The sequence below is a fragment of the Meleagris gallopavo genome, chromosome 4 (assembly GCF_905368555.1).
Source record: "Meleagris gallopavo chromosome 4, MGAL_WU_HG_1.1, whole genome shotgun sequence".
In the NCBI taxonomy this organism is placed as follows: Eukaryota; Metazoa; Chordata; class Aves; order Galliformes; family Phasianidae; genus Meleagris; species Meleagris gallopavo.
In genome coordinates, this window is record NC_139407.1 from 32,090,640 (window position 1) to 32,117,879 (window position 27,240).

Genomic DNA, 27,240 nt, shown 5'->3' on the forward strand with positions numbered 1-27,240 from the left:
TTTCTTGTTATGGAGTTCTTTCCAGAATCACAGCAGAAGTATCTGAACATTCTAAAAGAGTTTAGAACAGCTTGAATGTGACTTGTAAAATTTTGTAAAATTTTGTAAAATACATGGGGATTTGTGGTGTGTATCTGGACTGATGTGATGTGAATATTCCCAATATCAAGACACAAATAAGCATTAGTACTGTTTCCTATGCAATTTCCTGTGGCTAACACAGGAATTGTTAGCCTTGTGACAAACGGCAATCAATTCCTCTTTGTGATCTAGAAAGTGGAGCTCATTGTGTCTCTCTGTAGAAGGTATTATTCCTGAGTTTGTGTCCCTCATCAAGCGTCTATAACACTCAGTCACAACTGTGAGATTGAGATCAGTTACTGTCTTCCCCAGACACTGGGGAATTCTGGAACTTTGAGAGGAACATAGTGATCTATAGAGACAGCACATCAGACTCACCAGGCTAACGTATTTAGGAGAAGCATCACATTCATTAGCTATATTAGGTCCACAGGTTTGGCTTGCAGTCCTGCTATTTTATTCTGTGGAACCTTTCAGCTGCTTCACTGGATGGTTGCTATTTATCTATTTGTAGCATAGAGTAGTAAACAGATTTCATTGAAATTATTTCCTTTTTAATAGATGTGTGACAAATGAATTGAGTTTTTGAACAACTGTTTTTTTCTTTGGCAGCCTCAACTATAGATGCAGCTACAACTTAAGACACAAACGTTTCCAACTGCAAATGCTTATATCACAGTGATTACCAAACATTGCAGACTGTCATTTGACCTCTTATCAGTGTGATGTGAAATCCCTGTGAATATGTAAACAGATTCATCTTCAATTTTTTTGTCATAGCAGCCCTCTGGAGTAATTCTTCAAAAAAACATGACCTGTGTCATATGACAGTCGCCATATGGCCTCACAGGCTTTTAAGTGGCTGAGGGGTCAATGTCCATAACAAAGCCTTTGATCATAAGCATTTCAGCACTCACTGAGCAGAGTATTTGTCTTCATTGTGTTTTGAATAGCACTCCCTTGTGCAGGAAGAAATGATCCAAGAGTTACTTTCTACTTCTATTACTAACATTCTTAAAGGATCCCATACGTGGGAATTAGGCCTTTTGAAGAATTTCTATTTTTTCTAACTTTTTTTTTTTTTTGTAATTCCTGAAAGTATTTTCCTTAGAAAAGCCAAATCTTTTATGATTAATCATTTACAACTGAAGGCATTTTCAGCATTAAACACTCAGGTATGTGAAATTCTCAGACTTTAGTTATTATACAGCTCTAAATTTACAACGAAATTGCAGAGCTGCTAGAAAAATCATAACTGTATAGGAGAAAGCTAATACAGTTTCTTAAGTGTCTGTTTAATAAAGAGTCTTTCATTTCTCTGTAAAAAAAAAAAAAAAAAAGTAAAGGTTAATTAAACTTGGTACCATAATACATGCTACCTACATTTATTGAAGAAGACCATGAAGTCAATACCCAAGGCTCTTAGATGCAGTGTGCTCAGAAAGAAAAATGATTAAATGAATATTGTTTCCTTATTTGACTGTCTCCCATGGTAATGAATATTACTTGGTTGAACCAGCAATGGTTCTCTACCTACATAAAGAATTATTATATTAAATTAAAAACTCTCTCTATTTATCAAACAGCCAAAACTAATAAACAAAACTGTGGCATTAGGAGTAAACTGCTACTAGACTATTACTTTCTCCATCAGAGTATCATTTGTAATTCGATTTGGAGAAAGCACCTACTCCTCAGGGAATGCTGAGACATGCAGTGTTGACATGAGTGCTTCACTATTTGGACATGGGAGTCAAATTGTTTTACAATTTCTGCACTTTGAAAAAGATTCTAGTAGGAAAACAAGCACATCAAAATCCCTCTAGATGTTCTTAAGGGAATGGCTGAAGTATTGCTTGTAACACCTAATACTAATTAGAGGAAAGCAATAATATGTATATAAAGAAAGCAGTTGAAAGAAAAAAAACGGACTATGTGAATGGTAAAAATTCTTGCCCTTATGATTCTATTTATTAACTATTTAAGCAAAAGTCTAATGCTGTTTCATTTTAGCAGCTAGTGCTTTCAGTACTAGAATCTTGCTATATTTTTCAGCACAGCATTTTAGTTAGAGTGTACCCCACAGGCTCTAATTCTTAATTTGTAACAGAACCTGCTAACTAGATTGTTCTGTATGGAGCCTGAATCTTAGGCAGATCGAAGCACAAAATGTGGTTCAGAATTTGTGCAATAAGTTGCGTGACACAAATACTCTGTCAAAGTACAAAATTTGATGCAGTCACTTTAAAGTATCAAATAGTGTGTTTAAAAGCCTCTTATCTGTAAGTTAAAGGAAATTCTCTGGGAGGTTACAAGACATTGCAATAACGCCTGTATTTAATACACCCATGTTTGAGAAAAACAAGAAGAAAATCTGATACATCAACCACTGCCAGCAAATAATGACCAGTGGAATTCAGCTAATGTAGATAATTTAGTTTTAATGCCTAGTGGGAATTTGATTTAAGCAATTAGGGAAAATTCTGAGTGTAGTCCAAATCATGTGCCTTTCTATTTCTTTTCTATTTTCTTCAAGAGCCCTTAGCATTCTTGGCATCTGAAAATATATGTAGTAAGTCTCCTGAAAACTTTTAGCACAGATATAACTTTGTTCACATAATAGTGACAATGAAGTAAGTGGGACTATTTGCAAAAGGGAAATTGTATATATGTTCAAGCGTTTGCAGGATCTCATGCTAAGTACTTGGAACAGTGTTCTTCCAAAGCCTGCATGAGCCCTAACCCTAAGTATAATGTCTCCAGTAAAGTGTTTACGAAGATGATGACCAGCTCTAAGAGAGGGAAATTCAACTGTAGGCCCCATGTTCAGGGAGAAACTGGGTTTGAGATATTCCAGTCACCAGAAAAGTTCAATGATCTCTTAGAGTGCTTAGAGTGTCTGATTGCTATTATGATACGGGTGGAAATTAAAGGGAATAAACCACTCATAAATGTATATAGAGCTGCCCATGGCTATGACATCACTGGTAGCCAATCAGCTAACTCACTCCATTTTGGTCCATCAACTTCTAGAGCTATTTAAATTTTTTTATTATTCTACTACATGAATCTGGATTGCAGCCACTCACCATGAGACAGACTGGACTAATAAATCTTTGGCACATGTAGCCACCATGTTTAATATAAAACAACCCATACACTTTTTTAATATGATTTATAAAACAGAGCATGAAGCTACCTACACGATCTTTTCTAGCTACAGCAGATACTGTTATTTATAATACATTTAATTACTAGAAGCAATTCAGTCATGTTACCTGACCTTTAGGCCTTATGATTACCTGATCCAACATATTCATATGATAAAAACGTCAGTCTCAGAGAAATGCACCAGTCTGACTCCCTGTGAAATCTAATTATAAACAGCAATGTTAAAAAAAGTTTAACAGTATAAATAGTCAAGGCATTATTCATTTTGCAAATCATTGTTTTGATTGAAATGATAGCTGAGAGGGCACCATGTAGCCTGGTATGCAATGAATAACGCAGCTTCATCACAGCCGCCTTCTTTTTGGACACTTGGCTTAGACTTGGGGAGCTCAGCTTGGCCTCTAGGAACAGCTTACCAGTATGCTGAGGGATGCATTTGTCCCTTTCCCTGTGTAACCTTCACCTTCAGACTGTACAGGTTTACAAAGGGATAAAAAAAGACAGTGAATCTATCTGTGAGAATGGTCTCAGTACTCTCAATAACTCTTAACATGTGATTTAGGCGCTCAGAATTGGGCTAAGACTATGCCAGAAAAAATAAGAATGACCAGCACATGTAACACATTAAGAACTCAATGTAAGAAGCTCATTATTCAAACTAGCTTTCCCAAGATAATCTTTTCAAACCTTCAGCATCCTCAGGGCACATTGTTTTTGTGACTTTAAGACTAGAAAAAACTCTAGTTCAGAGACTGGGGGAAAAAAAAAAAGCAAGTTCACATGTAATCTCCCTGGAAAATGGCTAGACATTACAATGACAGTCTAATACAATCCTAAGTGGAGAGTTACTTAAATAAATAGAATTATATTAAAGGAAATAATCTCTTCCTGCTTGTAGGAGTGGAAGCATTTTGAAACATTTCTAAATCCATGTAAGATCCTAAAAGCCCAGTACAATCCATTTAATGCTGATTATTACAATGTTATTAACTTTCCAGAAAATATCAACCAACGCACTGGGCAACAAGCAATATTTATGTACCATCTGTAAGAACTAAGAATTATGTGTCCTAAAAAATGCTACATAATGGAGTACAAAAATATAGAATAAGTACCTGCATTTGGTATATATCCTATACTGTTAATTTTTAGCCTCTTGTTTGGTTGTGTCCAAAATCCCATGGTACAATTACAAGAGTTTAAGCTACAATAACTTATTCAATCATTCATGGCCTTTAGTGACCAAAGCAATAATTTCATGGATACCAATCTTCATTAAGATTCTTTTCACAATTCTCTGAATTGTGAAGAACTTGATCCCTCAAAGAAGTTGCTGATATAAAAACATTGTTTTAAAAGATGCTTCTCTGTTAATCAAACTCTCAGAAACAGCTGTTCATGGTATTTGGAGAAAAGTACTGTCATTATTTTGTTCTTGATGATAGGAAGTAGAATGGGGTAAATCTTCCTAAGAGAATATCAATGCTTTTGTTTAAAATAATCTAATCTCGGAAGTGTCTGATTTCAGTCATTCCTTCTGTGAAAGATGGATAAATGCACAACAAGAGGTGAGTGCTATTTGAATGCTAGCGCAGAAGTGGCCTAACTCCTTTTCTCTGAGTCGCATACCAAAATCTTCATACGATCAGAAGCCACAGAAGTTGCGTACCATCTACAGAGGGACATGGGAGGTCCTGGAGTGATTCACAGGCAGTAGCTAACTATACAGATCTCTGAGGACTCATTCATTTATGGTGAAGCAGGTCTGACTCATGCCAGCCATGTTGCTGGATCCCTGAGCAACCCATTGATTTTGGCATTTGCAGCTGCTGTTGGCTCATTCCCTTCCATGGCCAGACATTTGAATTCCTCATCCTTTCTGCCAGCATAATCTTCTGACTGGCTGTGTGATTCAGCTCTCAGTGTGGGCCAGTGCTTAACCATTTCTGTGGGGCCACACTTCTGTCTGTCAGCTGTTAGGGAAAGCGTGGACTTTCTCTGTGCAGCAGATGAACCTGCTAGGATTCCTGTGTCTTATCTGGAGCAAGCAGAAAGTAATGTACTTCAGCCCATGAAGAAGAACTAAGAAAGCATTTCTTTCTTGTAAATGAAAAAATTGGGGTTTTTGTTGGGACCTTGAAAGAACATTTCTGGAATTATGGAGATCAATTTTCTTAAGACTGAAGAAAGCCAATGGGAAACCCTGGGAAGCCATCACTAATGTGTGCAAAGCTGAACAAACTCCAGCAGTTTGGAAGTACTGGAAGGTGACTGGTACATAAATCTACAGTAAAGTAGACCTGGACAGGAGGAAGGAACACTGAAGCAGAAAAAAATCGGCTCTGACAAAAAACAGTGTAAAGGCATAACTTTAAAAACAGTCATGTCTCAGTTTTTTTTGCTTCTATGCATTTTCACACATATAAATAAATATCTTTCTCTCCATATATATCCCTATATACCTAGAAACTAATCTGAAGTACCTCTGAGGACTGAAAAATTTCTCAGCAGTGGTAGAACCAGACACACAGTCTCCAACTGTTGGCTCTACTTAAAATAAGAAATCTTCAAAAGCTATAGTGATGTGAAGCAGTACAAAATATCAACAGAAAAACAAATGTAGCTGAGTAGACATGATGTGTTTTCCAATTTGCTGGCCAACAAATAACTGGCCAGCAGCTTACCTGAAGATAGATCCCTTGTGATAGAGCTCTTAAGTGTTTTGCCAGTCTGCTCCTTTCAGAAGTAATGACACAGGGAGACATGCTTTCTTCACCACAAGTAAGGCCAAATGAAGCTTGAAATAGTTCATCTCATCTTCATCCTGACCTACCTTCTTCCTGCCCTCAGACAGTAGACAAAAGAACGCAAGTGAGCCTTTAGCTTGGAGCCATTTGTGCCCTGAATAAGCTTGGGACAAATGACTTTTAATGATACAATTTTTTCTCCCAGTCGCAGGAGATGCTTCTTTGCTTAGCTTTTAAAACTGTTACTGTATGCTGAAAAAAAAAAAAAAAAGAAAAAAAAAAAAAGAGAGAAAAGCAATCCTACCATTCAAACCTGTGTTGTGAAACTTCCAGTTTGGCTGTGCAGTGCTCGCAGAATAAAATGGTTAACTACAGAATGAAGACCTATTTAATAGCTGGGGAAAAGTTTTCAGCTCATACAACTCCCTGCGATAATCCCTGTCAATGTTTTAAGTCTTAAACATTAAGGCTTAAAATTTTAATAGCATTTTATGTTAAAAGATCTCTGATAAGGTGAAGGGCAGCAAGAGATCTGCAGAACTGTGATAGTGCTAATGCTAATGGTTTCTCTGTAAGAACAAGTTAATGCATATTTCCAGTCAGGTTCACGATGAGCAAATTGATTTAATAGTTTAAGTTTTTCACTTTGTACATTCTAGATTATACCAAACCTCCTTTGAATTTCAGAAAGAAGAGATGAGAGAAACTAGTTTTTTTCTGTGGGCAATGTAGCAGTAGAACAGAAGTGGATACAATGAACTTCAGATACGTATTACCATGGAATGGCTCTCAAATTGGCAAATTTGTCATGGCTTTGCAGATATTGGCATCTGAGCTAGTTGGGTTAAAACTGATGTCTTTGCTCTCAGTGTAGTAATGCCATTGAGACAGGGACGAGCCATTTTTTTTTCTGCTACTCATGCACACACAGGCAAAAATCAATGTCTCTGCAGTGCTCCATGGTGTGTGGAGTACACATGGCACAGTTTCTTTATTAGATAGTGATATGTAAGTAAAATTCCTTGCATTATACTAATTTTAAATGGATTAAAAAAGAAACAACAAATAATAAAAAGAGGATATCAATTGAAACTGATAGAAGTGATAAATCTTCTAAGCTGTGTTAACATGCATACTATATAGCCATTGATATATGAGGAGGAAGAGGACAATCATTATTGACTGCAGTAGAGCTTTATTGAAAGACTTTTAAGTCAGGTTTCTGGAAACTGGTCGATATAGAAATCTGATGGTTGAAATCCTTCTCAATGATTTATGGTAGTATAACATTCGCTGCAATAATTAGACTTGAGCAACTCCATTAACTTTAATTATATCACAGCGCTAACTTAAAGCATAAATTGATTTCTGGGCATAAAATATACAATAAAGGCTCCACAGGGTAGAACAGGCAGAAGAAATGTGCCCCTATCAAAGCCACATAGCTGTAGAATGTAGTTTCCAGTATATGGTGGTGGTAGAATGAGAACTGCGTCTGCTCCTTGTATCATGGATTGAACATGAATTCACAACTAAAGTTCTTGAGCATTGACTTTTGCTCTGGAAATAGGAGAGTTGAAGTTGAGTAAAGATGACTAAATTTGAAGCAGCTGGCTGTGCGCTCTACAGAAACTGACAATCGCAGTTCAGAGCCAAGCCCAAAAAGAGGATGCAGAGGGCTTGGAATTGCAGACTGAGGAGTTCTTTTTGCTAATTTGACATAATACCATAGCAACAAGCTGCTAAGTTGTGGAAGGTAAAGCAAACAAAGAGCTGTAGGCAGAGCTTTGTGGTAAGAATTAACTAGTTTTCTTTATCCTAGTAGAAAGAAAATAATTGACAGTGTTATTAACCTCTATTGACTGCGCATTCAACTCCTCTAAAAATGTGAATGAGAAAAATTATGTTTAGATCATAAGAAAGAAGTATTTTTCTGTTGCACTTTTTATTTCCATACAGAGATGTCAAAGTGAACTTCTGCCTGTTCGCAGAGTCATTTTCATATTTCCTTTTGGTTTTTCTTACTAGGATGAATGGGTTTATTTGTCATTATTCACATCCAGTGGATTTCAAGGGCTTGAAATCAGCTAAAGATAAATGATGAGGGCACTGGAACTTGAAGTTCACATGGAAAGGCTATGAGACAGTCATGGACCATCAACTAGAAGAACCCACAGAGCTTTCAGGCTAAATTAAACCCCAAATGGCTTCGTCCAGGACACACAGAATCTGCAGTGTTCCTGTAGGTTTGGCACTTGAGTTTCATAATACTTTCCATGGCAACTTGAGCATAGTCTCAGTCCAAGTGCCCCCAAAGTCCAGTATTTTTCACATCAGAAAATTCCTCAAGGAAGGATCTTTCTTTGCATTGGATCTAATTTTCAGCTCTTGACGTGGTTGGCAGGGGCAGGTCCACATGGTTGTTCTCACTGCTTAATCTGTGCACTTTGTACCTAGATCCCACTGCCATGCATTTGCAAGAAAGCATGGTAAAGAATTTCCCTCTGTACTCAAACCCAGCATTCTGAATACTTCAGGATCAAAAAAGTTTTCTATTTTGGGAGCTAACTCTCACGCTGTAAGATATTAAGTTTCTACACTGATGCAGTTTGTGTGTGCCCATCACTGCTGAGTTTTATGTTATTCACAAATCATTTACGCGTTTAGCTGCCTCCCTGCTACAAAGAGTGTGAAAAGTTCAGCTCCCCATGCCATCCTGTTTTCAGTATTTTCTGACTCAGGCAGAAGGAGTACACTACTTGTACGTGAGATACAATTTCAGGGTTATCTGAATGGTCACATTTGCTTATAAAAGCATTTTGATCTGTGTATAAGACATAAGAGGAAGCTGAAAATGATGAGGAGGCTGAAAAAAGTAGTTGTCAAAGTTAAAGAAAAGCCCCACAAAACCATCTATAACATGAATAGCTTGACTATATAGAAAACGTATGTGATATTGGAAGCAATAGGGAAAAATGATTTATTTAGGAGTAGGACTTCAACCTAGTGGTTTAAATTACAGGATGGAAAGGAAACAAAAGGAGGAGAGAACAGTTTGATGAGAAAGAAAACATTTTCAGTTATTTTAGTGTGTGGATCAGAAATGGTCTGAAAAACTGCAGTGAAAAAGACTGTGAAAATGGAAGCTGTGAAAATAGCACTGTCCTAAATAGACACCTAGGAAATCTTGTTTTTTGATGCCAGATAGGACCCAATCTATTTTTTTTTTTTCCATTCTTCTTCTTTAAAAAAAAAAATCTTCATGCATCAAGAAGAGATATGAAAGGTATATTTATTATCTTTACCTACTTAGCTAACACAGATTTGAGCCCTGCAGCACACGTACATTTCTTACATTCTTACTACTTGAGTAAATAATTTGCAATTACCAACTTCCTGAATTTTCTTATAGTTGCATTAACTATTTTAACTTGCATTTAAAGTATTTAACTGGAATAGGAAATAAATGTATTTATATTTATAATAAGTTTCTGTTAAAAGTCCCAACTGCTTCTTTAGTTTTTTTTTTTTTCTCTTATTTTTACAAGCTATTTCTGCTTCTGAATTCTATATAACTCTCATTCCTGTATTCCTTTGAGACAGTGGTTAATATCATAAATGCTTATCTTCCTTATGGTTTTGGTACTTAGTATCATATTGGGAAATTGTACTTCATAATTCTGCAGCTGATTTCATCAGGACTGCTATTTGTACCTTTCCCTTAAGTAGGGGATGCAGCACTGCACCCTCGGGTGAGGACTGATGCAGAGAATCTGGAGAACTAGAGAACTGGATAATCATTTGAGAAAGTGTTCATGTTCCAATTGAGACTCTCAAGTTCATGCATTGAAAGGGAAAGTCTTTGTGCTACTTGTAGTTTTGAGATGGATGGCTGCTCTGAAGTGAAATGGAAAACTAAAAAAAACCCCATAAACATCATAATTAATACAAGCATGTTTAGTAGCAGTTTCTGGATGGGATTCCATACTGTCTTGTGCTTGTGAACTGCATTAAGTACTGTGAGAATGGAAGGAGTTACCTTCCCTAAGTATAAATGACTGTCCAAGCTTATAACAGCGAGTATTTGTATCATTTAGCATCATACTCACTGGGAGGTAACCTACAGATGCGAAATTTGGGACACACAGGAACCTCCTCCAAGTCTGACAGGATACAGGCGCACCATGGCTTAAATGAACCAATGCTGAATGCTTCCACTGCTAGTGGAATAGTAATATTTAAAGTGGAAGAATAATATTTAAAGATAAGTAGGCAGCTCGACGTAGTATTTTATTTGTATTATTTTATAGATGCTTTCCTGAGGTGAACAGAGCCTTACAGAGTCAGGTCAAGAAATTTTTGATAGTAGAAATGGCCTCTTGTCATTCCTGCTGTGTTTATTGCAACATTTGCAGATCTTCTTAAAGTACCTTGCTGACTGTTTGATAGCCACTGCTAGTCTAATTATCTGTAAGACTTTGGGGGACAGAGCATGTATAAAACAAAAATAATCCAAACCAAATCCACAAAACCAAATCCTTTTCTTTGTAAATCAGATTTAAGTGTTGAATGAGATCCTTTCAAACAGTGCTAGAGTTAAATTTTTAATCTAAATGTTTAAAATGTGGCTATCTTGAAGTATATATTAACAGACAAACTCATATGAAAGTGAATGCCTTTTCTTTTTCTGTGAAAATTCTCTCCTTTCCTCATGATATTTTCTCTAGGTTAATGATATCCATTTAATATAGTGGTGTGCATATTCCTCAACATGGGTGGGGAGTCAGATAGCCAATTATTGAAATGGAACAAGTATTGAATCAGTAGGCTAGATGAAAACCAGATTATCATAATATATAAATTACATGACCACATCTGAGTGCGTGACGCTGAATAGCTGTTTGAATTTGCTGTTAGGTTCTGAGACATTTTGTGTAAAATGCTGATTTCTGCTTGGCTGCTTACCACAATCCTTTCATAAAGGGCGAGGAGAGGAACACCAAGTACTCCCCTTCTCAGAGCTCTACAATTCTAATTTTGTGGTCTTTTCTTGGATGTGACACCTAGAGTAGGACAGATTGCATTACCATTTAACGATGTGCAGAATGATATGCAGTGCTCTTTTGGCTGCTCTCCTTTCTGATGCATAACAACACTTTATCTAAAAGTGGGACAAAAGTTTAACCTATTTTTTGCCATCCATCAAAAAAACACCATGAAATGCATTCATTGAGGGGAGGAAGATTTGACAGGGGAAAAAAGGGAAGTACTAGTAATTGTAGACAAGCCAGGTGCAAGCTAACTGCCTGAATGCTTGGAGCTCATGCCTAAGTGGGCATTAAAAGCTTCTCTGTGCATACTGGGTGGTCAGACCCTCATCCCAATTATATGGCTTGAAATCAAAAATGTCTCCATTTGCTTCCCCTTCCCTGAATTTACTCCAGGTTAATGCAAGTGTAACTGAGATAAAATAATTAATGATAGACTGTCTGGATCTTTTTTGTTTTGTTTTGATTTGTTTTGTTACAGTCAAAAGCCAAGACTGAGTCTGGCTTACACTGGATAAATAAGAACATGGTAGTAGCCAGTGCTGTTTAATAGCAATGAAGGGACTCATTAAAAAAAAGGGCTTATTAAATTGAACTGGCTCTTTGCTAAGGTAACTATTTCAAGGGCAATGTGGCTGTACCTACTTATATAATTTGATTTCTTGATGCCTCCTTCAAACTGTAGCTTGTAGTAATTTCTTCCTTCTAACAAAAACTTTATTGTTGCTTGGCTTATGTGTTTGCTGCTTGCTGCTACTTGGGCTTGCACAAGGGTATAATATTTTCCATGTTTCTATAGCTCAAAGGCTCTGCCTAGGTGGAGGGGCAAATGTGCTCTGTGTTAGTCCTTGAGACAAAATTTGCTAATTATTATTCCCTTAGAAATCATGTTGACAAGCGAGTGGCATTTTCTTTACTGACATGGATCCTGGACACAGCTGAACTGGGATACTGAGATCAGGCTCTCGAGCATGATAACTGAGGCCAAGAACTATTCTTTAGACTGTCTTAAACTCTTGGGGATTTCAGATGTTGGCATTTGGCTTGTAATACTCTTCTGGGACTACAAAGACTGGTTTTGCTGTTACCCTTTTTAGCATTTCTCCATTAGTCTTCTGTCCTGTTCATACATTATAATTCTTCTAATTTGCTGATTCAGACCACCAGATATTGAGGTTTTTGTTCTGTTTTGTTTTGTTTTGTTTTTGTCAGCTACTTCTTGTGCATTTGTATGTATGCTGAAGATAGATGAATGCCTACAAGGGAATGCATGATTTGATGAGCAACAATTACATGCAATTTGTCCTTCACAAACTTGCAAACATTCCGTTTCAGCCTTATTCTCTCCAAAATATGGAAACACAGTAATTTTAGTCTCTCATAAGCTGGCTGTTCCATATGCTCTTCCACTTTAGTAGAACCTATACAGTCTTTTAACTCCACTATATCCTTGACATGCAGGTACTCAAAGCATCTAAAAGGACATAGATTTGCAACTGTAGTGAGGTTTCTTGTTATTGTGTTTGGTAACATAAGTGACCAAGTCATTGATATTTGGTAACCAAAAATATCCTGGTTTTCTTTTTATGTTGTTGTTCAATGAGTAATTATAACTTGAGATTTGACTGTAGAGGTATCAGAGTAAGTAAAGGTGGTATTTGGGATATGCCTTCATTCCATGCAAGTTGATTTCTTTATTTTGTGCAATAACTGTGCTTGTTGCCTTCTTCTTTTTTTTTTTTTTTTAATCTGATCTCCCATTAAGTATTTTGTACCCAACTGTTGTGGACTGTTTGGACTGTCTAGAAACTTCTTTTCCTATCTCATCCTTTTTTTCTCCCATGTAATAATGTAAACACCTTTCTTTAGTTTTAGCTTCTATATTTCCTTTTGTCATCTCTCTTTACAGTCTCAGGACTCCCAAAAGACTTGGGAGATGGGAAAGGGGTTGATTGGAAATTTGTTTTTCTAGAAATGGTCAGAGTGTAAAGCCTGTATAAAGTTTCTCTCTGCTGTGCTTTGTTTATCTGTTCATGACAATTTTGTCCTTCCTCTTAAGTATCTCTAAGTAGGTCACTGCAGTATGTTTTGTACATCATATGTTAGGTTTTGTTTGTCTGTACTAATTCATCTCTTTTAAACAGAACTGGAAACTTCAGGTAGACTTATTGCCATATGTGCATGGACTGCTTTTTTCAAGTTTCTTTAATATTCTTCAACCCTCCAGCCTTGTACTGCTCTCTCTGAGCAATGATGTGCTTGATTATTTAGTCAGATGAGGCATTTGTTTTATTATAATTTCTTCTCTTGGACCAGAGGCAGCTTGAAGCAGCAATGCAAAACAGCTTGTTACAATTTGACTGTTTTATCTCCCAAAGGAAGAAAGTGTATTCCATCAGTAAAATAACAATACTGGACTTCTTCCAGACCAAAATATAGCAATACTTATGAATTAATATGGAGAAAGGATAACAAGCAATTTATGTAGGAATGCTTGTATTGCTACAAGCAAAAGTGGGTACCATGGACATGATATAGATTAAAACCTGAATGTGTTTCAAAATGGTGTGCAGATACATTCATAACGCAGTTATTTAGACATGTTTAATTAATAGTTTGCAGTGCATGCAGCATTGCAAGAAAAGACACATCAGTGCATTAGACTGTCTCAGGAGGTAGTTCTCAATAAAGAACATAGAGCTAATGTCCAGGAATAAAGGTTGAAGAACAAAGACAAAGAAGCCAGAAAAGTAAAAAACAAGGAAGTCAGCTAAAACAGACAAAATCTGACAGAATTGGAAGAACTTGTATTCAGCAGTGAAACTGGAAAACTGAGCCTAAAGGAAGAAAGAAAGGAGAACTATTGTAAAATAGGAATAAAAACATGGACTGTTGTGGAATGGTCAGAGGGAGTAATAAGGATTTGAAAGGTATAAATGCAAGATGCATGAGAAAGAAACAGAGAAACCAGAAATACACAGAGAATATAGTCATAATTAACCTAAATAGACCAGGAATGAGGAGCAAAAATCTGTTAGGGATAAACAGCATAAGATATAGATCATGCAGAGGGAAACAGATGGGAGAGAAGCTTGGAAAAAAATAAAACTAAGGATTATCAAAGAACGTGCAAATTGGCTAAAAAATTTGGGTATTATTAGAAACACTGCTTTACCTCAGCTCTTAATGACTGTCAGAATGGTTTTTCAGTTGTTGAATGTATTCCTGGTACATCTAAATAGGACAGTTTGGAGAATCGTTTCTTTGTAAAAATACCTCAGAAGAACTACAGCCATCCTCATTGGTACAATAGTATTTCTAGTCTAGCATCCCTGTCCTTGGCATCTGATGAGCTGCCCTGGGTGTCACTGCATCCCCACCCTAACAGAGAAGCTTTTTAGAGAGCAGAAGAATCACTCACAAACAGCAGCCCCTGACTCTGACAGAGCTCCTTGTGAAATACAGCATGTAGAAGCCAACGCGTGTCCTGAGAGCTGATATCCAGCTGAGGAATTTGAGAAGAAAAGGAACATGAGGATTTTTATGGTATTATGATATTCTCATGGTGCTTTTTTCAGTATCATGGTACCATAATATTATGATAATGTTTCATAATGAAAGTTTTGTTTTTGTTTTTTATAATGTTTTTATAATATGAATCAACGTATGTGAAAATGCAGTCGATTCTGTTTTTGTCTGTTTTGAAAAGTAAGTTTGAAGCCAATTAAGCTCATCTGAATGTCTACTGACCTGCCCTGATTCTCACCATTTTAAGGTAAAGTAACTTGGGTTAAAAATCTTTCACTGAAAGATATGTTTAAAGCAGAAAGGAGTATATATTCCCAGACAATATTAAACGAGCTGTACCTGAAATCACCACTGAAGGGTTGATTAGATTGGATTGAACACACTGTGAATGCATTTCTAGTCACAGTTATGTCCGAACTCTCCATCTCATCCTTAACTTGCCTTCCTGCTCCAACTCTAAGCCACCTAATCCTGCGTTTTACCCATATCTCCAGATCCAGAGGAACTGCTTACTGCCCTTCCTGCCCATGGTGCATCTGAGCTCATTCCAGTTGTATAGTGGTCTGGCAGTGCTGCTGCCAAAAGGGATGTGGTGCCATTTACCTGCCAGAGCTGATCCTTTGTCACCTTTACTGTGTCCTGCTCCAGTCTTGGATGGGTTGAATATCTAAGCCAGCTGCATAGGCAGGAGCAGCCTGGGGTTTGTAGGCTGAAACCCAGAACTCAAGCACAGGCTTTGTGGCAGTAGGTCAGATCTGGAAGAAGAAAGCGGCACTGTGGTACCGTTCTGTTCTCTGAGGACTTACCTTCATAGGTCAGCACTCCTTTGCACTCCTTTTGTCCACACCTCGGCCTCTGTTGCTGCTTTATTTCAGCTGCTTCTCTTCCAGTTTTGTAGTAGATTTCAATTCTGCTTTAGCTGCCTCAGTGGCAGTTGCTTCATCTGATAGAATAACTGAAATATGATGTTTTTTTTCTTTTTTTACACATCTGTGGCTCTGTGTCCTTAGTTAGGCAGTGCACTTTTTTGCTCTGTATCTGCAGTTGCTAATGTTTCTACCAGATCAGAGGTTAATGTAATGATTGGTATTTATGTGGTATTTTTCTCAGTATTTTGGGGGATGAGTGTGTGTTACACAAATCTCTTAAAAAATCCTACATTCTCAGCATTGCCAAGGCTGCAATAATCATTGTAGTACTTACTACTTCTTATTTTTAGTAGTGAAATAGTCACAGTTGTGGTAAATACTATATCCTCATGCCAAGATAAATGACAGTGCTCTCATCCTTTTTTCTTTCTCTCCTTTTTTTCTTTTCTTTCTAGGAGCCACATTTAGCAAATTATTTGAACATTACAACGCAACTAAGGTTTTACTTTTATAGGCTTTACCTTGTCTGGTAAGGCGTACTACTTTCTGGGGATTTCAGCTTCTAGAGAATGTTTCAGGCTTTAAACATGACAAAACAAAAACATATTTTCTATATCTTGAGAATACTGAAACTCTCCAACAATCCTAAAATAATTGTTGCACCTCGTATTTTCATGTAACTGGCAGGAGTAGTAATCTTCTGCAGCTTAGTACACTCTATTAAAAATGAGTGTTATACATATTGATCATAATGCTTCTTTTAGCTGATGAGGCATCTCTTGGGGATGAAACCATAGTATCATATGGCCTTAATGTACTTGATATAGTTCTCAAAATAACAGCTATAAATTATATTTTGGAATTATGCCGGACAGCAATTGAGTTTGTCTTCCAAACTGTCAATAATATATTATGACTGTAGGTAAGAATTTGATTACTCACAGGATGCAGTATTTAAATAATTAACAACTACCCAATCCATTTTGCAAATGTCATTTGTGACACTTTGAATTATACTAATTTTAACTTTAACATCTCATGATAAAATGGGCAAATAATATACCCAGCAAATTGAAACTTATTCAGGAAGCAAAATGCACCATATCTCTATCATTGTAGCTAAAGTAATGCAATACAGTTTCCTCACAAAGAATGAGATCCAGCATCTTATTACAATTTTAAATGCAAATTTTAAATGGAAACATTCTTCTGAGTATGAAAGCAGTTTGCTGCCCAATTCTGGCGTAAGGTGATATAATAAATAGCTGAGTTTAAATTTAGGACAAAGTTAAGTATAGTATATTATATATTTTTTCCCTCAAATGTTTATTTGTCAACAAGTTAAATTATTAACACAAATCAGTTTTATTCTTGAACAAAACTCATTTCATGAAATAATCAGCATTACCTGTTAAACACTAACAATATTGTTTCTGATATTACAAGCTGGCAGAAGACATGATGGCCTTCTAAAATGTAGACCTAGAGGGAACAATGCAGAGACCTAACCATCAAGTTCAGAATGTGTAGAATATCTGGACCAAATATTAGTTTCGGGCAAGACAGACACAGCCTTTTCTCCTTCAAGAGGTAAAGAAACTGGCTAATAGTCCAACATCTTCTTTGCTATGCCTCACAATTAAAGATTCCATATCACTTTCTTAGGATAGGAAATCAGCATTTCAGTGAATGTACTGTTAGGTAAAATCTTCTTCCACCTTTTTAGCAGTCCTCTTTGTTCTGCTTTTCAGTGTGACTGGAGTTGATATCACCACCCTGCTGCGTTCCAGGGTTGAACTGACTGCAAAATTCTAGGTAGGAGATAAAAGAGGATTAAGAAAAATGATGAAATTTAGGCAGAAATTTTGTTACTTCCAGGAATGTCATGGAGACCTTCGCAGCTTTGTCAGAGGAAGTGAAAAAGGCATTGTTTTAACGTATTTGCTAGCCCTAGTTGTGAATATAGGAAAAGTTATTAGAACCGGAGTTTTTTACTAGGTGGCTACTGTGATATACAGTCAGCTGTGCTCAGCTTTTCTCCTCAGGCATTGTCTTTTTGATTAAATAGCCATTTGCAGGACCAGAGAAAATTCAATTCTGAATTAAGTTTCAGATTAACATTGTCAATCATCATTTCCTCATAGGCCTAACAGTCAAGTGTAGCTGCTGCTGGGGAGGTGTGCTGAACTCACTCAAATATCAGAGTCTCCAAGGTTTCAGTAAGTTGGAATGGAGATCTAACTGTATAGGTTTAAGGAAGAGAAGAAGACATAGCTGTGTCATTCACACATTCAATTTGGATTAAGGCATGCTGCTCCTTATTGCTATGTCTTGATAGGGATTTCTCTTTGGAGTGAAAGGCAAAGGAACAAGTCATTGTTATAAATGTTTTAGCAGAAGATAGCTGTGAACTTTTCTCTCCTAGTCCCCTCTTAGTGGAGCTTGCGAAGACACGTTTCTTCCAACTCCAGGAATTCAAAGGTGAGTGCCCTGTACCTTTTCAAACATTTTTACAAATACCCTAGAACTTTTGCATAAAGGCTCTGTATTACTGAAGAACTATAAAGTTGTAGCTAGACATCACTAATTTCAACAACATCGGGAAGATTTTCCCTTCTCATTGCCATCCTGTTGCACCTTTTTTCTTTCTTTTTTTTTTTTTTCCTTGTAGTGTACTCAGTACCATAGGAGTGAGGTAATTATCTTCTAATGGTAATGTTGGTGACTTCATTGTATCTTTCTAAAGACTGTCAGTTTCTGGAATATTGAGGCAGAGAGGTATTAATTGCCTGTTATTATTCTAGAATAAGTTTTGGAACAGCACGTTGAGGTGGAGAGGAAAACCTGATCCAGTGAATCCATGAAGGGAATAGAACTTTTCCCCACCCCCAATACATTTAATAATCAACATGGTATAAAACAAACACACATCTCTCTTTTTTTTTTTTTTTTCCTGGCTCTTGCTCATGGCAGTTATTAAAAATATTATATAATATTTTAGACATCCATATGTGTGTGTGTTGGGTGGTAGAATTACATTAGAACAAAAATACAACGCTAAAAATAAATTATCCTCATTCTACACATGGTCACAATCAGTCTTCTCCAACTTTGCCCTCTTTAATAGTACAGTACTTGCTGTAGCATGGAATTTAAAGTTTATAGTATATAAATGTCATGCATTTGATGCTGGTTTTCTATGATCTGTACTAGCTACTCTCATGGATAGTTTACCACATCTCTCTCCTGATATATCAAACAGATTGTGGAAGATTTAAGGCATTAAAGATTTGCTTGACAAACCCTGAAAAATTGTGTTTTACTAGCTTAATGGTGTACAGACCTCTGTCTCCTCACAAAAATATATATATATATTTTACAACATCAGATTCATGAGATCACACATATTTTTCCCAAAGCTGATGAATTACAGGTTACCTCTTGGAGTTAAGAGACCAGAAGTGAAGAACAGAACCAGATCCAAATGGCACAAAAGGTAAGAAGTGGAAAACATTGGCAGTCATTGCTTTTTCATAGGCAACAATCAACCATAGCTGCTGTCAAGAAGGTGTGCCTCAAAGGTTCACTGAGCTCATTCAAATAACTTTATGATCTCAGTAACTTGAACTGGAGATCTGATTGCACAAAGGTAAAGAGGGGGAGAAACAAATAACTATGACATTAGTTAATTTGGGTTAAACTATGCTTTAGTTGCTGCTGCAAATACTTTATTGGTAGTCCTGGCAACTTCTTTGAGCCATTCTATTCTCTGCCCTGCACTGTGTTTAACTTAATTTTACTCATTTCTGTACATATTCCTTTCTACACTGTTTGATCAGAAGTGTTTTAGAACCTGAATCTTCCACACCTCTAAGGAGGGGCCAGCCCAATTGTCCTTCTCTCCCACCATCCCATTCTTTCTGACCTGCATTTTTCAATTTTGTTTCCATGCACCAAGAGTAGGAAGGTCAGGGAGATGATGTATGTAAGTTTTCTGGAAGTGTAATGTTGGGAAATGTTCTGGATAGATATTAGTCAACATGTATTAGTCAAAGCTGAAAGAATCATAATTTTCTCACTCAATGTACTCCTATAAAATTCCTTTTGTCCTGTAGTAACAACAGTTTGAAGGACTATTAAATAGCAAGTGCACACAATCAAGCACAAAGTCACTTGGAATGACCCCATCCCACAGATTCCTGAAGTGCTGTGTTCTACCAAGTCTGCAGCAGGTAGAGCTTACAACACAGATCATCTCTGTGCTTTTGCAGTAAGGAGCACAGTTCCAGCACAAACAAAGGATGAGATAAATAAATAGTTAATTATATAAAGGACTAATGAATTGAATATCAGTCATCTCTATAGTATTTGGTATGTAAGTCCAAATTCTCTAATTCTCTTCCATGCTTTTCTCCTCTTAAATCTCTCTCCCTTTTTTTTTTTTTTTTTTTTTTTTTTTTTCCCCCTAAGTTACTGTTCATCAATTCTTGTATTCAGGAACATCTACTAATCTAATATAATCTACTTGTAATGAGCATTGTGCTTTACAACAGATACATTCATGTACTTACTCAGCAGCCATAGGAGATAATTACATGCTATTTCCAAAAGTGTCAAAAGGCTTATTTGCTATTTTTCACCTTATGGCCCTGTTAGAAAGTTTTAGCATTTTTCTATATTTCTTTGTCTCTCACGCCTCAGCTTATTTGTGAATGTTTCACAGGCTCGTGACAGAGAGCATTCTCATCTACTATTATGGCCTTAGTGTTAATAGTGATTACACCAAATTAAGCTGTGAATTCACAAAAACATTCAAGTATGAAAAAATGTGTCAAAGTTTGAATAGGGATGTACAGAAATTCTCGAAAGCAAATAAAACTCCAAAATTCAGCCCTATCTTTTTTTTTTTCTTTTCTTTTCTTTTTTCCCACATGTTGAATACAGTGAGCATGATTTACGAGACCTTGATAACCCTCATCAAATTTTCGTTTTGGTTGTACTTTGAAAGAAAAATTGAACTACATGTATTCCTAATGGCTCTTCTGGTCTAAGCTACTCTGAGTCCAAGATTCATGAGTTCTTCAGTTTAATACAAAGAAAGAGACTATCAAATTTATTAATGTAAGTAAGAAATAATAAAGAAGGCAAAACATGGAGATTAAAAAAAAAAATGCAACTTGTAGTTACCACATGATATGTCATAGTACTGTCTTTATTCAACACTAGAATATGAATGAAATCACCTCTTGGGTAGAACTTCATAGTCATTTACAATAACATTCCATGAAAGTTGATGGAGAAGAAGTGAAAGAAAACATTGTATTCGCTTCAAAATGGCAGGATATGTGTTGTGCGTCTCTATGTTCTAATTATCTAGTATGAAATTTGGCTACGTGAACATCATTACTCTTCTGTAAACTGCCATTGGATTTATAATGACCAGTAAGTACTAGGATTCAAAGATCTGTATTTCTTCTAAAGTCCCAGACCTGTATTGCTGCCATCACGCAAGAGCCTTAGTTCAGTAGTAGCTCAGACAGACAAGGGCTACCAGTACTATTTCCTTCAGTGCATGCACTCAGTTTTCCTTGGAGGATCTCCTATTTAAATTCAGACTTGGCTCAGCACTGCTTAACTTGGGAGGTCTGACTGGCTCACAACACAAAAAGTTGTGGCTGCAATCCACTGTATTCATTTGGTCTCCATACATTTGGATTCATCTCCTGTTAATCACTTATATTTGATTATGATTCATCAGACACTTCAAGAACATCATCTGATGGAGATGGTATTTGAGAGCCTCTTTTTTTTTTTTTTTTTAATTTCTATTTCATTGCCTATTTAATCTGGGAAATACTTGCCTTTCTTTTTCTTTCCACACCCCCAAAAAGTCATGAGAGGTCTTGAGTTTTTCCTAAAGGATTTCAGAAAGCCGAACTGCATACAGAAAGGGTGTCATATGCACATTTATTAAAGGCTGTGATTGAGCTGTACTTGCTGAAAGGGTTTGCAAACAGTTCCTCTGACGATGTGGCTGATACACATGAATATCAGTTACTTATATTAACCAATGAAGCAGGAAATACACTATAACTTGTTGCTCATTCTTGTCAAGCACATGAATGCGCTGACTGCTACAAATGAGATTTTTGCCTAGCAAGAAATGTATTTAAGATTTGTCCTTCTGTGAGAGATTCCAAGAGGATGCAATTTTTGATAATTCCTGCTTTAATGTTATCAAGTATGTGTGCTTCATCAATGTCTTCCCATGCTGAACAAGATTTGTGTTTAATAGATAAAGTTCAGTGCAGAATTACATTTTACCCAACTAAAAATAGTCAGAATAAAACTTGAAAATTTGCCTATGAAACATGAAAGTAAAATAAGAACCAGGAAGATTTTAGGATTATCATGAGGTTGTTTCGCTAAACTTGTATATGTGTGACACTTGAATATGTGTAATTATCCTTAGCATTTATATCCATTTAGAGCAGGAAGTCTAAAAATGGCAGTGATCATTGTCCTGTTTTTTCTTGTAAACTCTGAGTAGGGCTTCAGGTATTCTAATGCTGATGCTACAGTGTCTTCAGGAAACAAAACTCTTCTAGGAAATGTGTGGAAAAGTTCACTGCTCCATCTTAAGGAAAGCAGTTCTGTCAAGTGTTTCCTGAACTGTTAGGAGAAGCTAGCAGGAAAACGTGATCAGAACAGTCTTTTGGTTTCTGCAAAGGAGGTTATAAGCGAAGACCATGCTCCCACATGTTGCACAATTTCTAGTTGACTTTTCTGTTGTTATGTGCAAGGCTGCTTTGGCTACGGGAGAAGTCTCTTGCTTCTGAAAATCCACTGTGACATTAATGATGAGTAGTAAAGACCACTGCACTGCACTCTGTACGCTAATCAGTCTTTGTGTTGCCTTGTATCATGTTCCATATGTACACTGTGACTTGGCTGGGATGGAGAACTGTAGCTGGCTACATTTACTCTGATTGTCTTATAAAGATCAAACACAATTTGACAGAAATTTTATAAAACATCATGTCACAAAACAAAATCAGCATAAACTGGTTTGAGCAAAGAAGGTGTGTTTTAAAAGGAAAAATTTAATCAAAAGCATATGAAACTGGCCATCTGTGCAATGGTAGTGCATTTTCATGCCTGAAGACAAATAAATACTGTGAACTTTCTGTACAGTCAGTATGAGGATACTAAAGGATTTTTGAAAGTTGAGAAGTGAAAACTCTGTAATTCATACTGAATCCACTGGAGGTAGTCAGGGTAGGATTTGTTTGAGATTTACCCTTTTTCCTTTCATATATCCAGGAATTTCCTCTTCACAACCTCAGCTTTTGCTTGTTTGGTTTATGTTTGTAATCTTAAATGCCAACATATATGAATTAAAAAATCAAAAAAGAGGCTTTTACTAACTTAAGGAAGCAGGTGGCAAGATACTTGTTACAATTTTGCACTGAAGAAGACAGGGTGTTCACACTGGAAGTGTTCTATTTGCAAAATGAGTAAAGTGATTTCCCATTCTTCCTCATTCTTTGTAAGTATCTGTATCTTTAAAAAATATATAAATAATCAGAACCAGATAGTCATAAGGGATGCAAGAAAACCTGTTTCAGCAAAATCAAAGTTGCTAGTTTAGAGTTTGTGAAAGGAAACTAAAGAAAAAAATAAAATCAGGAGAGCATACAAGCCTTCTTGTTAAAAAAAAACCAAAAACCTGATGCACAGAAATGAAAGGAAAAACAACTGGCTGTCAATGATTCTGTCATGAGATCTTTTCATAAGCCGAAAATTCAAGTCTGTAAAAGTAAAAACACATACAGCACAGCTGACAACCTAAAAATCAAAATCCTAACAAAAGCAGTCAATTACTTTATGAAAACATATATAAAAACCATTACATAATGGCTTCTTACAAATTCTCTCTATACATCAGAAATTGGTTTGGTAAAGTAGACAAAGAAACTGACAGGTCTAGTATTTATTGAAGATAAATTTGGTAGAGATGGCATGGAACATAGAGTAGGATGCTAAGACATATCTTTTATCTTTGTTTAAAAAAAAGATTATTGTGACTAATGTGATTATTGTGATAAACAATCACAACAGTAATGTGAAGGGCATACAAAAGAAGAAGGACTAGAAGAATCAAAATGTCAGCTTGAGAAAAAAATAAATAGATAATTCAGGTATATTCTTTGAATAAGTTGAGAATTACAAATAAATGCTATACTGCAGTCTAAATTGTAAGCAGTTACCTTCTGGAACCAGCTGGGAATAGATGAGGTCCCAGATGCTTCAGATGATAACAACATGATGCAGTGTAGCACCACCCCTGATCTTCCAGAGTACAAATTGTTCTGGGTGGGACAGCAATGAATGTGCTTTATATTCATTTTCAAAGTACTTTCAACAGTTCTGCAACATATTAATGTAATGTACATCTTCGATGTAATCAGATTTAGTTCCTGTTAATTCAAGGCCATATTGGTATGAAAGTCAGTGAGGTTTTGCTCTAAAGGTTTTGCTAGCATCAGAGTAATTTAATCCTTCTGGTTATGTATTACATTATGATTTTCATAATATAATCATAAAACGTGTTTAAAACTAGCAGACTAAGAAAAAAGAGTAAGTTCAAGTATTTCAGTAGACTTGAGAACTGAATAGATGTTCTGAGATCAGCAACATAAAACTCAACAAAAGGGTCCATGTCCATTTGAAATAAGACAGGTAAGAACTGACTTGGTCTGCAGAAAAAGAAAAAAAAAAAGTTTCTTAGTTTAGGTCACTGAGATATATATATATATATATATATATATATATATATATATATATATATAAGTAAACATTTGCATAAGCCACAGTGAGAGTAGTAGGAATTCATCCTACGCTGGGGACTTTCTTTGAAGATACAAGCACGTGAGTGATGACCAAGATATGCTTCATGTTATCTGTGGGCTAAGGAAAGGGCTGGATGACTTCTTGATATTCCCATGAATGTGTTAAAATGAAAAATCATGTGTTATTTCTTGAATCTTATCTTCCTGGTTACAAATTTATGAATTAGTTCACACTGTTTATATATTGTTTAGCTTTCCTCCTGACATCTATTGTAAATGCAGATTGAACTGTCATCTCTATGACATTTTGACTGCTCGGTTGCAGGTGTGCTGAAGTTTAGGTAACCTCAATATAAAGTGCTGTGAGGGAAATAAGCAACTGTGTCATAAGCTTCTGTACCATGGAAGTTAAACAAAAGCTGCAAGAGGTCTGCTTTGAAAATAGGTATCATGCCTACACTTTAAGATGGGTGGAAAATTTATTTTTAGCTACTCTTAATTTCAGTCTTGTGTTCTTTATAATGTCTCAGGTCATCTTTTTTAATTTAGGTAGATCAGAGGTTACAACTATGACATTAATTCTCACATTCTGACTTGCATATTCACTGAGACCTGAAGTCCAAAATCTGGAGTGAGTATTGTGAACCTGCTTACCAACTGTGTGTGTTCCTTATTTGTAATCACAATTAAAATAGATTCTCTTTCTGTGTGCTAGTATTTTTCTTACAACTTTTGTCTTGAGTTGCTTTAATTTCTTGCATAAGCTCATATAATGAAATCAGTTCATTAATATCAAACTTTCTCCAATAGCTCTCCTTGTCCTCTCAAAACATGTAAGAAACTACCAAATTTTTAGTGTCTTTAGATGTTTTTTTAGATGCGACTCATGCTAATTTCCCCTAGAACAATTACTTAAGCCCCTGTTATACCGTTTATTCTAGCTAAAGTTCATTGATTCAGGGATGTCAGAATATTATGTTGTCATGTAGATAGCTAATTACAATATATAGCCATAATAATCAAAATAATACTTAAAATAATTTTATCTGAAGTCTTTGAGTGAAGAGAGAAGGGCATTTATGGTAGAGTAGTTAGTTAGGAGACAGAGATGCTGAAGGGATAACTGAAAGAGGCTTATTTAAGATAGCCTTCAGATTTGTGTGATCCTCAGTTGTAAGAGGGTAATGTGGGAACAGAAAGGATAGCAAAGAGTGAGCGGGGAGGATTGTAGGGCAGAGATACGCTACAAAATTTGATCATTATTTTGATTATCTGATATTCTTGGCCTAATGATTTTTTTCAGGCAATACTCCCCAAGTCAGTAATGCTTGGTATGGACGTGCACAAATTAAGAGACTGGAAGACAACTTTTCATACTACATATTACATACATTCTACATACTACATTTTTGGATAGCAGTCTGTAAACATAAAGCAACCTGATGCTGTGCTGTTGATACAGAAAGGATTTATGGAAACAGAAATGATTTAACGGAATGAGAACTCATGGCAAAAGGAAGGTCATAATTATTATAGCTAAAAGGGTTGGGGCTAGATAAACAAAAAATCAATGGATTTTTTATACATACACAAGTGTGTATGTATATATTTATATGTATGAACACACATAAATATATCCTGCTATTTTTTTCAGTTGGCTGAAATTTGCCTAAGTGGAGATCATCTTGGGTTTTTGTGCAGAGTTTACAAATATGGAAATTGCATTTACTTTGTCACAGTCTTTGTAGTACCTGGCAGAGTAACTGACCGTTGTAATCTTACATCAGTTTAATGGCTTTTGTTTGTTGCTGCAATAGCTACTTAAAAAAACATACATTGAAACAAAACAAAGGAAAAAAAGATTGAAATTCATGTGAACTCTGGGGAGAAACACAAATGCAAACTATACCAAATGTTTCAGTTTGCCTCAGACAAATAAAATAACCTGGTGGGACTACATCCCTGTAGTGAGAGATAAACTTTACCTGCCAGTGATTTGAGGCAGATGTAGACTCAGCTGGCTTGGCTGCAGTATGATGTGAAAAAAAACCACAAGATTTTTTCGGTTTTATAGCTGCAGTTCTGCTGACTGCAGCTGCTCCCTCAGCATATTATTAACTCCAAAACATGTTCATTAAAAAAAAAAAAAAAAAAAAAAAAAAAAAAAAAAAAAAAAAAAGGAAAAGATTTCTGGTGCTTCTTTATCATGCAGGGAATCTCTTGGACTACTCTGAGGGGATGTATTTGAACACTGCTGTGGAGGACGTGATGCACAAAGATTAATAGTAACAAAATGGAATCTAAATGAGGGAAAAAAGAAAAAAAAAGGACAAAATGGAAAATATTAGATGTGCATCCCTCTGGAGCTTTCCTTAATAGGCACCCAGACCCCTAGCAGTGACTTTCAAAGGAATCACAACAAGCATATTAAAAACTTTGTCACCCCTCTTCACACTCTGCTCCATTTCTGTGGAAATGACAAGGCCATGTAACTTATAAAGCAATGAATAATATGGCAGAAGTTTTGGAGCATCACAAGATAATTGAATTTAAATCTGGGAAGTGCCTCCTGAGATCTCCCAGTGCCCCAGTAGAAGAAACAAATACGCCTACATTTCTCTTAATACATTTGTCTTAAGGGCTTCCATTGGTGGACCAGATAACTTCACTAACTTTCCCCCAGTGCATCACTTATCTTTGCTGGTGAAATTTAAGCCCATAATTTCATGTCTGTTTACTGTCATAACAATAAATAATTTAATAGCTATTCTCTTTTCAGGTTCTTTTCATCTTGTCTTAGTTTAGTTTCAAAGTTTGCTTTTTCCTCTCTCCTTTCCCTTTTCCCTTTCTTCACAACCCTTTCTCCTTGCTTCTCCATCCTTTCTCATTCCTGTCATCCCTTCTCCAGACTCTAATGGTAACCTCTTTCCCAGTTTGGCATTTC

General features: G+C 36.2%; 1 protein-coding gene across 49 annotated transcripts in view; it reads left to right on the top strand.

Moving 5' to 3' along the window:
* Positions 1 to 27,240, top strand: part of LOC104910702 (uncharacterized) — a 158,977-nt gene that overhangs the window by 36,392 nt on the left and 95,345 nt on the right. For 19 of the 49 annotated variants that reach the window (XR_014883006.1, XR_014883008.1, XR_014883010.1 and 16 more), the window contains one exon: positions 24,846 to 24,927. The exons of the other annotated variants lie outside the window; for them this stretch is intronic. Coding sequence is in view for 3 of the 19 variants with exons in the window: in XM_085222761.1 (XP_085078887.1) it covers positions 24,846 to 24,889 (44 nt within the window). In the remaining 16 variants the exon portion in view is untranslated. The remainder of the gene's footprint in view (positions 1 to 24,845; positions 24,928 to 27,240) is intronic. 49 annotated transcript variants of the gene reach the window in all.